The following is a 15,753-nucleotide window of genomic DNA, read 5'->3' as shown; positions in this document are numbered from 1 at the left end:
CCTGCATCTTGGCTCTGTCTTCTACCGTATTTGCTACCCCTCCCAATTTAGTATCATTTGCAAATTTAATAAGCATCCCCTCTATTCCTTCATCCAAATCATTTATAAAGATGTTGAAAAACACAGGGCCCAGCACAGATCCCTGAGGAACTCCACTAGTCACTTCTCTCCAAGTGGACGAGGAACCATTAACTAGCACTCTTTGGGTACGATCTGTCAATCAGTTGCAGATCCACCTAACAATAATAGGATCTAACCTACATTTTCCCAATTTGTCAACTAGAATACTATGTGGAACCTAATCAAAAGCCTTACTGAAATATAGATAAACTATATCTACAGCATTCCCCTGATCCAGCAAGATAGTAACTTTCTCAAAAAAGGAGATAAGACTTCCTTTCACCTCTACTGAATACATTGCCATCTACTTCATTGAGTGCCTGAGTCCTAATATTATGGGACAGAGAAAGAGAGCTCTGCTTTCTCCACCCCATGCGTGACTTTACAAGCCTCTACAATGCCCAAGAAAAATCTTGCACAGGTACAAACTGCTATTCTTTCTTACATATTGCCTCCTGACTCCTTTCTTTGCAACGCCCCTCCCACCTTTGGACTGGGATATAAGGACTCAAGGGTTTCCATTCCTACCTGTATCTGATAAAGGCAGCTTTGACTCTCGAAGGTTCACACCCTGATAGTCTTGTTGGACTTCTCTAAGGTACAACAAGACTCGAACGTGCACATTCCCCTTAGTGACAGGTTTTCTAAACTGCAAAACTCCACACTCTTTAATCCAGGGGTGTCAAACATATGGCCTGGGGGCCACGTACAGCCCCTTGAGAGCTCTTATCTGGCCCGCGAGGGAGCCACCCACCCTCCCCACTCTCAATCTGTGCGGTCGAGGCATGGCCTGACCCACCCAAGTGGCATTTATGTTATATCTGGCCCTCGTCACAAATTAGTCTGACACCGCTGCTTCAGTCTTTCCTCATACAGAGGGGATGTTCCAGTACTAGGTCACTCCACGTCCCCGTTTCCCAGGAAGAAGACACCGCCTGGGCAGGAGGTGCCAGGGGCTAGGTGGACTGACCTTGCCGTAGTCAATGAAGGGGCACTCGATGCCCGGAAAGAGGTCCTGGATGATGGCGTTGAAAAGGGGCACGTCGTTGGAGGTCAGTTTGGCGATGTTCATGTCTTTCATGGCCATCAGGAGGACCTGGAAGACGGATGAAGGAGGGCATGGGCCCCAGGGCAGAAAGGCGCAGCTGTCCGAGGGGGGCGGACAGAACGAAAGCTGCCTCTGAGGCCACCAGCACGGGCATCCCGCCCCCTGGCTGCTCCCTCGTCATCCCTGCCGAGGCAGGGGGCACACAGCGGCTGTCCTTTTCCACACAAGAGCGGAAGCCGAGGGCCCGCTCACCTCCTCGTCGGCAAGGTCGGGGCGCACCCGGCGCTTCTTCCCAGCATAGCGGAGCAGAGATGTGAGCGCCCGCAGGCCAAAGTCGTAGTGGTCCTGCTTGGACAGCTGCTGGACCGCCAGCGAGTAGAGGGTGTAGACCTTCTTAGCCAGGACCTGGAGAGGGGAGAGGGCAGAGTTGGGGGCAGGAGCGCTCACCGTCCCGGCCGCCTTTCTCCCCCCAGTTGCCTGTCGCCAGCGAGTACCTTGCAGTTGCCAAAGCCTTCTCCAAAGAGGATGATCTCAGCAATGAGGGTGGAGTCAGGCACTACCATAGAGATGGGGCGGAACATGGACTTAAGGTTGTCGGGCAGCTCCGTGCGTCCAGCGTAACCTGTCAGAGGGCACAGCAAAGTGCCTTAGCGCCAGCCAATGCGCAGGGGTTGAAAGCCCCTAACCCCCAGGGGGCCCCAGCCTTTTTCAGCCTGTGGGCATCTTTGGAGATCTGACACAGGGTGGTGGGCCCAGCCACAAGACGGCTGCAGCAGGAGGCGGAGCCACACGTGGAGGATGCCCAAATGCAGGGCAGAAGAGGGGTAATTTAAAAAAATACACTGGTAAAAAGAAGTGAGAGAACAAAATAAGAAGAGGGGTAATTTTTAAAACTATACTAGGAAAGAGGAGAAAGAGAAAGAACAAAACCAACCCTGTGGTGGCAGCTGCCACTGAAACAATGTCACATGAACACATAAAGCTGCCTTCTACTGAACCAGACCCTCAGTCCATCAAAGTCAGTATTGGTTCTCGTAGGTTATCCGGGCTGTGTAACCGTGGTCTTGGTATTTTCTTTCCTGACGTTTCGCCAGCAGCTGTGGCCGGCATCTTCAGAGGAGTAACACTGAAGGACAGTGTCTCTCAGTGTCAAGTGTGTACAAAGAGTAATATATAGTCAGAAAGGGGTTGGGTTTGAGCTGAATCATTGTCCTGCAAAAAGTAACAAAGGTAATGTGCTAACCATTGTAGTGTAAGTATCAAGATAACACTGAGAGACACTGTCCTTCAGTGTTACTCCTCTGAAGATGCAGGCCACAGCTGCTGGCGAAACATCAGGAAAGAAAATACCAAGACAACGGTTACACAGCCCGGATAACCTACGAGAACCAATGAACTCTGACCGTGAAAGCCTTCGACAATAAAGTCAGTATTGTCTGCTCAGACCGGCAGCGGCTCTCCAGGGTCTCAGGCAGAGGTCTTTCACATCACCTCCTTGCCTAGTCCCTTTAACTGGAGATTGAACCTGGGACCTTCTGCATGCTGAGTAGATGCTCTACCACTGAGCTATGGTCCCTTAATCTGAACAGCCAACCACATCGTCAGCAGCCAATCAGAAGCCCTGCTGGGAAACAGCCCCAGATGGCCCCACCCACTTTCTAAAAATGCTTGGTGGGCACCAGGGCACTCAGGGGCATCGTGTTGGGGACCCCTGCCCAACCCCCTCTGCCACGACCCAGGGCCGCAGCCCTCCAGAGGGCCCACCTGGGTTCATGGTGATGAAGATGCCACAGGACCAGACCAGGTTGATCTCATGCCCTTCAAAGGTGAAGCGCGTCATGTTGGCCGCCAAGGCCGAGAGGATGGAGAGGATCTGCTGGGCCACCACCGACAGCACCTCGATGTTGATGCGGTTGAACTCGTCGAAACAGCCCCAGGCACCCGTCTGCGGGAGAGAGGAGGGGGCCAGCGGTGCCGCAGGAGGCCGGGCTCAGCTCCCAGCCGCCCCACTCACTCCGAACCGCCCCTTACCTGGGCCAGGCCAGAGTACATGCGGCCCATGGATTTGTAGTCCAGGCCCTCGGAGCAGTTCACCACAATCACGTACATGCCCAGGGCCTTGCCCAGGTCCTTCACCGTCTCCGTCTTGCCAGTGCCGGCGGGGCCTTTGGGGGACCCTCCCCGGTGCAGGTGGAGGGCAGTGGTCAGGGTCATGTAGCACCTGGGGAGGAGAAGGGTACCCTACTCCCTTGGACTGGCCCTCCGGAGCACAAAGGCCCAGGACCCCCACTGCCGCTTCCCACCTCCCCGGGGCCCTCCACGGCCTCTGCTCGCTTGCCCAGCCCCCTCTGCTCCTGCCGAGGCTCTCTGGGGGTCTCGCTTCCGCGGCCTTCCAACCCCTGGCCTGCCCGCCCGTGCCATCAGCTGCCCCCTCTTCCCCCACAGGGCTCGAGAGCCTTGTGCGCCGCCTGGGAGGCCTGAGAGGCCCCCAGACGGTAGAGACAGCCCACTGGGGCGTACCTGTCTGTGAGGGGGGTGATGACCAGCCGCCCGGAGTTCCCCAGATACTCGTAGCCATAGGCAAACTGGGTGTTGGTCTGCCTGATGATACAGTCGTCCAGGTCCTGGGGGGGAAAGGGCACCTGCAGGTTGTGTATGTGGCGGGGGGGAGGTGGACTTAGGAAGAACCTTTATTGGGCCAAGCCTAGCAGCTACGTCTCGGCTGGCAAGGACGATGGAAGAGCCCAGCTGGAGCCTTTGGGGGGGGGGCTGAACCAGTGAACGGAAGAAACACCCACTGCGGCACCTCCCCTCCAGACTATTTGGGGGACATCCTGTCTTTGCCTGACCTTGGGATGCTTTCCGCACCCTTATTTTTCCTACCAGGCACAAAAGAGAAAGAGTGGGGAGGGGTCATCATTCACTGGTACAGCATCTGCTTGGCATGCAGAAGGTCCCAGGTTCAATCCCCAGCATCTCCAGCTAAAGGGACCAGGCACATAGGTGATGTGAAGGACCTCTGCCTGAGACCATGGAGAGCCGCTGCCGGTTAGAGTAGACAATACTGACTTTGATGGACCAAAGGCAGCTTCATGTATCTTCAGTATAAGGCAGCTTCATGTGTTCAGTGATGCAGAAGGACAAGGGAATTTGCCTGAAGTCATTTTGGGAGCCAGTAGCAGAGGAAAGAGCCTGGCAGGGCCCCCCGCCTCCACCTCCAAGGTCCAGTTCCATTGGTTTATGGAGAGCCCCGTACTGCAAAGGCTTCAGCACAGGGGCGCTCTCGGCAGGGGCACCGCCAGACCCAGGGGCAGCCATTCCTTCCATGGGCTCCACCTGGATCGAGCGGTTGGAAAGGTGCCAGCCAGCCCCGGTCAAGGGAGAGGCGCGAGAGAGAGGCACGCCCCAGGCTCACGCCTTCCTTTCTCACAGGCCACGCTGCCAGCACCAGAGCCTCGTGTGGTTCCTCGCCACAAACAGCAGAGGGAAGCGGCAGCCCAGTTTGCAGAGCAGGCTGTGCGGAGTATGGCTGACTGTGTCCAGCAGAGGGCAGCAGCAGGAGATCTTCACAGCAATGTGAGGACGGGCAGCCCCCTCCTCTCCCCACGCAGCCCCCTCTGGCCTCCTCTCCGCTCCCGTGGGCCTCACCTTCTCCCAGTAGAGGCGAAGCTGGCTCAGCCACTCAAAGGACGTCACATCCGGGGCGCCGCTCTTGTAGAGCTTCTCAATGACATCCCGCGCGTGGACCTCCACCGTCACCAGCGCCACTATCTTCAGGCGCATGATCTTGGTCAGGTTGCCCCGAATGGCCTCGGAGTATTTGTTCAGCATGGACACCTGCCCAAAGGAAAGACCCGGCTCTTGGAGGAGACATCTTGTCGAAGGCGACGGTGCCTCCATTTTCGTTAGGAGCGTTGCCCAGAACAACAACTGCGGGGTGAGGGGTGCGCCTTCTGGGAAGAGTCTGGGCGGCCACCACTGGAAACTGGACGATGGCCTGGATGGACTCATCCAGCAGGACTCTCCTCACGAGAGGCCCAGGAAACCCCACGCCTGACGCACCGGGTCTCTGCGATATTTGCCTCCCAAGACGGATCAAAGAACATGGTGGCGCCTTTGCAGCTGGGAGAACAGGAAAGTTCTCTCACTGCAGGGAAAAGCCAAAGGTCTTTTGTGCACATTCCGAAGTATGAGAGAACCCTGGAGTTGGGCGGCTCTGGGGGAAGCCCAAACATAGTCAGGCCAAAGAGCACATACACCTTGGACTTCAGATCGCCACAGCTCCAGACTCCTTATGGCAGGGGGTCCTCAACATTTTTGAGCCTGCAGGAACCTTCAGAATTCTGACACACTCTGGTAGGCACAGCCACAAAATGGCTGCTGCAAAATGGCTGCTGCAGAAGGCGGAGCCGGCTACAAAATGGCTGCTCACCTTCAGTCACACAGTGAAGATCTTTGTGCTGGGGTGGCAGCAGCTGTCAAAGCGACATTTTTTAAAAATTTGCCCAGCCAATCAAATCTCCAACGGCCAAACAGAAGCCTTGCTGGGCAAAAGCCTCATCCACTTTCTAAAAAAACACTCGGTGGGCACCAGGGAAGGTGTCAACAGGTGCCATGGTGCCCATAGGGGACCCCTGCCCAAAAGACACCCCAGAGACAAACCATGGCACTCTTCCAGTTGTCAACAGCAAAGAACAAGACCTATATACGAAACACAGGTGTAGGGTTGCCAGCTCTGGGTTGGAAAATACCTGGAGGTTTTTGGGGCAGAGCCTGAGGAAGGCAGGGTTTGGGGAGGGGAGGGCCTTCAATGCCACAGAGTCCAATGGCTGAAGTGGCTATTTTGTCCAGGGGAACTGATCTCCATCGGCTGGAGATCAGTTGTAATAGCGGGAAATCTCCAGCTAATACCTGGAGATTGGCGACCCTACACAGGCACGATCGTGTCAACAGCTCTGGACCACCAGGCAAGCAGGCAGCTGAGCTTGGGCAATGGCTCCCAAAGGAGCTCAGGAAGGAGAGAGACGGGCCGGCCGCGGGAGAGGAGGCCCCTTTTCCCTGGGGCCTGTCCCCTCACCTGCTTCTTCTTCATAACCTTGAGGTACTTCTTGTCCCCTCGCTCCCGGCAGGTGGTCAGGCACTTGCTCACGTCTGCTGTCCACTGGATCTGGCTGGCAGTGATCACCATCTGCAAGGGGAGGCTAGTTAAGCTGCCACAGGAGGCTGCATGCATGAGTACCGCACATTGCACGCGCGTGAGCACACACACTGCAGGAATCTTGGCCCCGAATGCCTGAGGACATCTCAGGTCGTTCCAGAACTTCACCTCTGGGTCCCTTCGCAAGGTCACCCAAAAATGTGCACCAAAAGGGCAGGCTGTTGGAAGGGGTCCCGGAGCTCATTCGTCCGCCTTAAGGGGCCCCAAGATGCTTCCCAGCAAGATGCCCTCCAGGAAAGGAAACCCCCACGCGAGGGAAAGGACTCACAGGCTCCTGCTCCTTCGGGTCCCTGGGAGGTGAGGGAACCCAGCAGCCGTCCCAAGGCTCCCCTTAGTCATTCTGCCCCTTTCTCTTACTCCCGGGGGTGGGGTGGGGAGCGCCAAAAACATCTGAGGTATAACACCCGCCTCCAGCAAATCTACCATCTCCCGCTGGATGAATCTGCACCCCCAACACTCTACACCCAGCTTCCTCCCCAAGAGAGATGCTCAAGACAGCCCTGCATCTGCGGGTGCCACAGGCAGGCTGTGGAGTGTTTGGCGCCTGCTGCCTATACACTTGCCGAGCCCAACCAGTGACCCCCCCTCCCCTCCCCTCCAGCTGGCCTTGTCAGTCACCTGTCCAGGCCACTCCTTCACCCACTTGTCCCGCTTCGTCAGCATCTTCTTCAAGGCGAGTCGGCAGTTCCTCAGCACCTCCCGCAAGGTCCAGCGCATGGCCCTCTCCACGTCGCAGAGCCATTCCTGCAGGGAGGGCCATGGCACGCATGAGCATCATCACAGATCAAAAGAGTTTCCATCTAGACATTAGGGAGAACTTTCCGACAGTTAGAGCGGTTCCTCAGTGGAACAGGCTTCCTTGGGAGGTGGTGGTGGCTCTCCTTCCCTGGAGGTTTTCAAGAAAAGGTTAGAAGAGGGAGGGCATCTTAGCCATCTTCTGGGCATGGAGTAGGGGTCTCTAGGAGTGTATGTGTGGGGTAGTTGTGAATTTCCTGCATTGTGCAGGGGGTTGGACTAGCACAGGCTAGATGGCCATCTGTCAGCAATGGTGATTCTATGACCTTAGGCAGTTCATGAGAGGCAGTTCATGAGAGGGAGGGCACCTTGGCCATCTTCTGGGCATGGAGTAGGGGTCACGGGGTGTGTGGGGGAGGTAGTTGTGAAATTCCTGCATTGGGCAGGGGGCTGGACTAGATGACCCTGGTGACCCCTTCCAACTCTATGATTCTATCCCCTTCCCCCATCAGGGAGGGCTGAGATGGCCAGGAGAAGCCGCTCACCTCCACGGGTCCCTCCAGCATAACCGGGTGGGTAAAATCCACATACTCCCCGTCTAAAGAGAACATGCCCAGGGCTTCTGATCTGCTGCTCGTGCCGATCTGAGAACGGAAAGGAAACAGCCTCAGTTGCCCACCCAAGTGCTTCTGCCGAGGAGGGGAAGAGGTGGCCAGCTGGAGGGAGGAGGACTCCCGGGTAAACGAGCCACAGGAGGAAGGCACAAGCAGCCAAGAGTCTCCCAAGAGACCTCAGAACTGGCCGCCAGCACGATGCAGGGAGAGCCAGGCCCATGGCCCACCTTCTGGATTTTGAGGCACTTGATGTTGTCAAAGCACTTCTTGAGGTGGGGCTGGACGGCCTCGGGGTTGCGCGACTGGCCCAGGATTTCCAGGAGGTCATCGTTGGAGAGGAAGTAGAAGCGGGGGAAGACATGGCGCTTGGTCTCCAGGTACATGTCGAGGGACTTCTGGATGTCTTCCAGGGCAGAATTCATCTCCAACAGTTTCTCCAGGAGGCCTGGGAGGAGAGAGGAAGGTTAGAGCACACCCACATGGGGCCCGTTGCTTCAGCTGGGCAAACCTGTCGTCCTCCGGGCATCTGCAGGAGTGGGGGGGCTGCAGATCTTGCCCCCAGTCTCTGCTCTGGATCCCTCAGCTCTGTTCAGCCTCTAGCCGCTCCCAGACACATTCCCAGCGTAGTATAGTGGTTATGAGTGGTGGTTTGGAGCAGTGGACTCTCATCTGGAGACCAGGATTTGATTCCCCATCCCTCCACATGAGAGGCAGAGGCTAATCTGGTGAACCGGGTTGGTTTCCCCACTCCTACACATGAAGCCAGCTGGGTGATCTTGGGCTAGTCACAGTTCTCCCTGAACTCTCTCAACCCCACCTACCTCACAGAGTGTCTGTTGTGGGGAGGGGAAGGTGATTGTAAGATGGTTTGAGTCTCCCTTAAGTGGCAGAGAAAGTCGGCATATAAAAACCAACTCTTCTTCTTCTTCTCCCTTCCTGCCCCACTCATGCCTCGTGTCTTATATCAGTAGTCTCTAACATGGCACCCATGAGCGCCATGGAAACTGACACCTTTCCTGGCACCCATCCAGCATTTTTAGAAAGTGAAGCCATGTGGGGCACTTGCCCAGCAGGGCTTCTGATTGGCCATTAAATTGTCTGGGCAAATCAAATGAACTCTTTCATTGGCAGCTGCCACTACAGAGTTGGTTTTATTCTCTCACTTCTTTTTACCAATGTATTTTTTTTTATAATTGCCCATCTTCTGCCCTGCCCTTGGGCTTCCTCTGTTTGTGCGGCTCCACCTTCTCTGGCAGCCACATTGTGGCTGGGCCTACCACCCAGTGTCAGAATTCCAAAGGTGCTCACATTCATTTCATTTCTTGGTTTTCTTTCCTGCCTTTCCTGGCCGGAGTCAGGCTCAAAAAGGTTCGGGGGGGGGGGTCCCACTGCATGACAGCAACATACCCCTCCACACACACACGCCCTAGAGTGCTCAAGCCGACCACTAGCCCTTCGCTGACCTCCTTCCCACCGAGCAGGAAAGATCAGAAACCTGGGAAGTGGGTGGCCCGCAGGGCATTGTTGTCCTTGACGAATCGGTCCATGATCGCCTTCCAGTTGCTGTTGACGTGGTCGAAGGAGGATGACTCGCTGGGCAGCTGCTTGCGGATATCTTCTCCCAAGAAGATGTTCTGTTGAGGGCGGGCAGAAAGAGGCAGGTGAGGCAGCAGAAGCCTCTCGGATACCCAAGTGGGACGCCGGCACTTTCGGCACAAGGGTGTCAGATGAGACGCACCTCTCCCTCTGCTCAGGAGGAAGGGCGAGTCAACATCTCTCAGGGGCAACTGGAGCATCAGGTCCTGGGGAACCTTGAGCTGGCGTCCCCCAGAGAGTCCAAGTTTCCCACACCACAGGATTCTCTGCGGTATGCCTGCAGCACTCCCTGGGAACTGCGGGCAATTTGCCCGTGCACACAATGGGATAATGAAGCAATTGTGCCTGCCTTCTGTGCTAAAGAGAGACTCTCCCCAGAAATAAAAGGGGAGGATCTGGAACTCACTGGTGAGTCCACTGAGTGCTGGACAGGACCACCTGCATTTATTACAGACACCTCCTGTGATTTGCTAATGCATTAAGCTCACTCGGAGGCAAGACACAGCTATCCTCCAAAGCCAAGAGGGCCTTTTGCCATCCTCCCCAGCAGAACCACAAAGAGCATCATGCTGCCTGCCTGCCTGCCTGGGGGAAGGGCTGTGGCTCAGTGGCAGAGTATCTGCTCGGCATGCAGAAGGTCTTAAGTTCAATCCCCAGCATCTCCAGTTACAGGGGCTAGGCAGGTAGGTGATGTGAACAACCTCTGCCTGAGACCCTGGAGAGCCGATGCCAGTCTGAGTAGACAATACTGACTTTGATGGACCAAGAGTCTGATTCAGTATAAGGCAGCTTCATATGGTTCTTGTAGGTTATCCGGGCTGTGTAACCGTGGTCTTGGAATTTTCTTTCCTGACGTTTCGCCAGCAACTGTGGCAGGCATCTTCAGAGGATTAACACTGAAGGAGACACTGTCCTTCAGTGTTAATCCTCTGAAGATGCCTGCCACAGCTGCTGGCGAAACGTCAGGAAAGAAAATTCCAAGACCACGGTTACACAGCCCGGATAACCTACAAGAACCAATGAACTCTGACCGTGAAAGCCTTCGGCAGCTTCATATGTTCACCAAGTACCCCAGAGAGCTGTGGCCTCTGATCAACTGAAGGACCTCGTGGCCCCTCACATGTGCCTTCCTGATCCTCGGGAAGTGAGCAAGACTTCTCTCACCTCCAAGTACATCCACTGCCTCTGCACGGTCAGCAGATTCTCGATCACCTCCAGGATGAGCGAGAGGCAGCGCTCCCAGCGGTCCACCTCCTTCTCGAAGGGCTTCACGAAACGGGAGGCCTTCATCGTGGACAAGGCCACTTGGTTATCGTCCAGGGCCTGGAAGACGTCCTCGGTCCCTCTGTGGAAACAGAGAGGGTTCAGAAGAGCAGCATCCAGGAACTGAGATCGCAGGGAGGGGCCCTCCTGAGTGTCCCAACGATGAAAGAAGCTTGTCTGGCAGGCACACGAGAGAGGGCCTTTTCAGTGGCAGCCCCACGATGATGGAACAACCTCCCCAGGGCGGTGCGCCCAGCCCCCTGACTTTTTGATCTTCAGGAGGCAGCTGAAGACCGTTTTATTTAGGACTGTGTTTGCCTACTTCAGTCTTCATTTATTGGCACTCCCAACTGAAGAGTTTTAAATTGCGGTCTTTTATTTATTTATATTGTAAGCAGCCTAGAGTTCTGCAAGGTAGAAAGGCAGCTAACAAACATTTTAAATAAAATAAAATGTATACAAGAGCCCCCACCATGCAGGACCCAGCCCTAGACTTGTGGGGTTTGTGGCATCCATTCAGAAATGAGGTCTACCATCCCCTTGTCCTACTTGTCTAGCATTTATGCCAGGAGAAAATGTTCTCCCATTTCCTGCCACCCTTGCATAGTGATCTCAAGAGGTCATTGTTTGGAGCAAACCAAGTCATGGGGGAGAGGGGTGTCTTGAGATTTGCTTCCCAAGAACATCACAGTCCCCTAACCCTCTAGACTCCCCTTGTTGATATTTCCTTCTCCAAGAACTGTCAGAGACAATCTGGCCATCGGCCTGTCCAGGAAAAGCCACAACCTGTTACAGGGCTTGGTTCCTCTTGGGGCAGCCCCAATGCTTAAATGAGACTTCTTTCATAGAATCATAGAGTTGGAAGGGACCACCAGGGCCATCAAGTCCAACCCCCTGCACAATGCAGGAAATTCACAACTACCTCCCCCCTCCACACCCCTAGTGACCAGAAGATGGCCAAGATGCCCTGCCTCTCATCATCTGCCTAAGGTCACAGAATCAGCATTGCTGACAGATGGCCATCTAACCTCTTCTTAAAAACCTCCAGGGAAGGAGAGCTTACCACCTCCCGAGGAAACCTGTTCCACTGATGAACCGCTCTAACTGTTAGAAAATTCTTCCTAATGTCTAGACGGAAACTCTTTTGATTTAATTTCAACCCGTTGGTTCTGGTCCGACCTTCTGAGGCAACAGAAAACAAACTGGCACCCTCCTCCATATGACAGCCCTTCAAGTACTTGAAGATGGTTATCATATCCCCTCTAAGTCTTCTCCTCTTCAGGCTAAACATACCCAGCTCCTTCAACCTTTCCTCATAGGTTTCTTTGCCCTCCTGTGCCCCTTCACAGACAGGGACCAGCTAGTCCTGGCATTAAGGGCACCCCAGAGCAGGCTCTGCGCAAGCCCAGCTTGGCTCGACCAAGTCTGCTGATCAGGCCGCCGGGACTAAAGAAAGAGGGAGGAAGGCAGGCGCTGGCTCTCCACCGCGTCCACACAGCAAACGGGTCGAGGTTTTCTGGGTTCTATGGCTGCCCTTCTCAGGAGAGCCCAGCGTTGAGGCCAGACCTGGCCTCCTTGTGGACCTACCTGATGCGATGGTGCCCCTTGTCCTTGTAGGGCACAATGTCTAGCGTGGTTGCGTCCCAAGTCCTGCCAATGTTTTCAAGAGCCTGTAAGGATGACATCCAACATCAGGGGCGCAGGGGAGGGGGGCGCCAGGTACGTTTCTGACCACTTTAACTGCAAGTAGATCCTGGATGCCGCACAAGGGGGCTCCCAGGAGCCACCGAGGTGTTCTGCTGAGTTATGTATGTTCTGTTTTAGCACCAAGTTAATTTGTGCTGAAATTGTGCTCCTGTGCGTAGTGCCATTGTGCCTTTTAATAGTAACTCCTTACAGAGGTTTACTTTATTGTGGGTTTTATACTGCAATTTTACACTGCTGCTTTATTGATTTTGTCGCTATCATTGATTGATTATCAATGCGAGTGGTTTGGTGCGTTCTTGTGTTTTATGTCAATCTTGTGGTAAGCCCCTTTGAGCGTGTTTTATGGAGAAGGCAGTAAATAACATAGCGAATAAAGCAGCCGGGCTAGAGGGGGAATAGGTCTGGTCCCTCTGTAGCCCACTGAAGGCGAATGCCGCTTAACTCCACACAAGCTCTTCAGCAGAGGGACCCAAAAGAATCAACCCAGCAGGCGCTACCTGCTCGATAGCCAGCTCCTTGGTGGCTGAGGCAGAGATCTCAGCAATCTTCTCCACGTGCTGATCCAGGCCCAGCTCAATGATGTTCTCCAACCGGAAATCCTCCGCAGTCTCATCAAACGTTCTAAGGACCAGGTCCTTCACCTGATCCCAGTGCCTGCAGGAAACCACAATGCATCAGTCAACCACTTTCCTGCCCTGTCCCCTCCTTCTTGAAAGGGAGATCCCTGCCATGGGCTTTGGGTGCAGGACTGAAGATATCTGGGCCAAGACGATTTGTTTTTCTATGGCCAAGAAACCTGTCCCTCAGCTAGCGGACCAGGGTTCAGGCCAAGCCCAGGGAACAGCTTAGAAAAAAAGGCGAGTAAGGGGAGGCGTGGTAGAGGTCTATAAAATTATGCATGGTATGGAGAGAGTGGACAGGAAGAAGCTTTTATCCCTCTCTCATAATGCCAGAAAGCAGGGTCATCTGCTGAAGCTGGAGGGTGAGAGATTCACAACAGATAAAAGGGAGTATTTCTTCCCACAATGCATAGCTAAATTGTGGAACTCCCTGCCCCAGGATGTGGTGATGGCTGCCAACTTGGAAGGCTTTAAGAGGGAGTGGAGACATGTTCATGGAGAGGGATATCCATGTCTACTAGTAAAAATGGATGTTAGTCATGATGCATCCCTATTCTCTCCAGGATCAGAGGAGCATGCCTATTATATTAGGTGCCATGAAACACAGGCAGGGTAATGCTGCTGCAGTTGTCTTGTTCTTATGTGGTGACGGCTGCCAACTTAGAAGGCTTTAAGAGGGGAGTGGACATGTTCATGGAGGAGAGGGCTATCCATGTCTACTAGTAAAAATAGATACTAGTCATGATGCATACCTATTCTCTCCAGGATCAGAGGAGCATGCCTATTATATTTAGGTGCTGTGGAACACAGGCAGAACAATGCTGCTGCAGTCATCTTGCTTGTGGGCTACCTAGAGGCACCTGGTTGGCCACTGTGTGAACAGACTGCTGGACTTGATGGGCCTTGGTCTGATCCAACAGGACTTTCCTTATGTTCTTATGGAGGATGGGGCTATCCATGGCTACTAGTCAAAATGGCTACTAGTCATGATGCAGACCTATTCTCTCCAGGATCAGAGGAGCAGGCCTATTATACCAGGTGCTGTGGAACACAGGCAAGGCAATGCTGCTGCAGTCGTCTTGTTTCTGGGCTTCCTAGAGGCACCTGGTTGACCACTGTGTGAACAGACTGCTGGACTTGATGGACCTTGGTCTCATCCAGCATGGCCTTTCTTATGTTACCTGCTGATCTCAGCCACGCAAGCTTCAACCTGTTCTCCTTCCCTGCCGTTACTCCCACTCCTAGCAGGAAACATTAGCACCCCATGCCCTGAAGCTCCCACATAGAATTAGGAGGATGGTGAGAGGGTACTGCAAGCAACAAGGGTAAATCAGATGATGCCACCCCCCATACATTAAGCGGAGGCTGGACAAGCTCGTGTCAGGGATGCTCTAGGCTGATCCTGCATGAAGCAGAGAGTTGGACTAGATGGCCTGCATGGCCCTTTCCAACTCTTATGATTCTAGGCTAGCCTATCCCACAATTAAATGAGTACCATTGTCTTAGTGGAAGAAAGAACTCCTCTTGGCTCATACAGAACGTATACATCGGATACCTGAAATTTGTGACCAACCCTCTGAAGGACTCAGAGAGAAGAACCCAAGAAAGGCAGACATATATTTCTCCCCCTCCCCCTAGAGTCCCTGCCACATCGCCGAGGTCCATCCTTCTATTTGGCACCATAACATTCACTGGCTGTCCATCAAGGTAAGAACAGGCTCCCTGGCCTGGGCACTATCCAGAGGCCTCTGCGCCAGCACAGCCGGGAGTCAGCAGCCTACCTGTCTCGTAAGGCTGGGTTGCGGAGATCGGTGATCAAGGGCATCGTCCGTTTGAATTGCTCTATCTTTACCTTGGAGGTCTCTATAATCTCCCAGTTCCGATCCTCAAGTCAGAAAACAGGCAGAGGAAGGGGATTAACTGGGGGAAGCTGAGAGGCGGGGGGGGGAGCTGGGGGGGGGCGCTGAAGGAAGTTGCCACCTAATCCTTGCCCATCATGGCACCACAGATATCCTGCCCGCTGCTGCAGAAACGGGGACGCCTCTCTCTGTATTGCTCCTGGTATCTTCGACGGAGCACAACCCTTCCCAAGACTGTCTGCAGATCCCAATGGGGTTTCCACTCAGCTCGGAAAATGATCCCTGCGCAACCTTTGTCTGTTATCTGCTTAAGGGACCCGTCTTCCCAGCCCCGCAACATCATCATGGTTAGAGTGCTGGACCAAGACGGGAGTCACCTGGCTGGAAAACAGGGTTGCCAACTCTGGCTTGGGAAATCCCTGGAAAGATAGGAGCAGCGCCTGGGGCGGGGGCAGTTTGGGGAGGGAGGGAGCTCAGTGGGGATGTGATGTAGCTCTATATTTCTCCTATATTCTATGGTATACCACAGAGTCCATTCTCCAAAACTGCCATTTCCTCCAGGGGATCTGATCTCTGTCGTCGGGAAATGTGTTGCAATTCCAGGAGAGCTCCAGGCCGCACCTGGAGGCAGGTAACCCTACTAGAAAACCCTACTCGGCCATGGAAGCTCCCTGGCTAACTTTGGCCCGTCTTCTCTTTCTCAGCCTGACTTCCCACTTGCAGGATCGTTATGAGGATCAAGGGGGGGAGGGGGGTGAATTATGCTGCCCCCCCACTCCTCGGCAGACAGCCCTGCTCTGCCTTACTTTGAGCTCCTTGCTGAGCTTGTTGAGCTTCCTGTAAAGCATGAAGGCCGTGGTCTCCATCACTTCCGTCTGCAGGGTCTTAAAGCTGCCCATCTTCCACTCGTTCCAGTGCACCTCCCACTCCTTGGTGATCTCCCACACCTGCTGGATGTAGTCGAGCTCCTGCA

At 54.3% G+C, this 15,753-nt stretch overlaps 1 protein-coding gene across 1 annotated transcript in view; it reads right to left on the bottom strand.

Annotated features, from left to right (window-relative positions):
* Positions 1–15,753, bottom strand: part of DNAH2 (dynein axonemal heavy chain 2) — a 102,334-nt gene that overhangs the window by 45,053 nt on the left and 41,528 nt on the right. The window contains exons 23-39 of the mRNA XM_056863627.1: positions 15,587–15,748; positions 14,703–14,806; positions 12,799–12,955; positions 12,182–12,264; positions 10,496–10,676; positions 9,231–9,369; positions 7,963–8,180; positions 7,667–7,765; positions 7,005–7,130; positions 6,246–6,356; positions 4,817–5,005; positions 3,689–3,792; positions 3,200–3,389; positions 2,933–3,113; positions 1,663–1,790; positions 1,421–1,573; positions 1,091–1,216 (exon numbers count right to left, since the gene is read on the bottom strand). Coding sequence (XP_056719605.1) covers positions 1,091–1,216; positions 1,421–1,573; positions 1,663–1,790; positions 2,933–3,113; positions 3,200–3,389; positions 3,689–3,792; positions 4,817–5,005; positions 6,246–6,356; positions 7,005–7,130; positions 7,667–7,765; positions 7,963–8,180; positions 9,231–9,369; positions 10,496–10,676; positions 12,182–12,264; positions 12,799–12,955; positions 14,703–14,806; positions 15,587–15,748 — 2,451 coding nt within the window. The remainder of the gene's footprint in view (positions 1–1,090; positions 1,217–1,420; positions 1,574–1,662; positions 1,791–2,932; positions 3,114–3,199; positions 3,390–3,688; positions 3,793–4,816; positions 5,006–6,245; positions 6,357–7,004; positions 7,131–7,666; positions 7,766–7,962; positions 8,181–9,230; positions 9,370–10,495; positions 10,677–12,181; positions 12,265–12,798; positions 12,956–14,702; positions 14,807–15,586; positions 15,749–15,753) is intronic.

This window comes from Euleptes europaea, chromosome 18 (genome assembly GCF_029931775.1).
Source record: "Euleptes europaea isolate rEulEur1 chromosome 18, rEulEur1.hap1, whole genome shotgun sequence".
Lineage (NCBI taxonomy): Eukaryota > Metazoa > Chordata > Lepidosauria > Squamata > Sphaerodactylidae > Euleptes > Euleptes europaea.
This window is presented reverse-complemented; position numbering and strand designations above follow the sequence as displayed.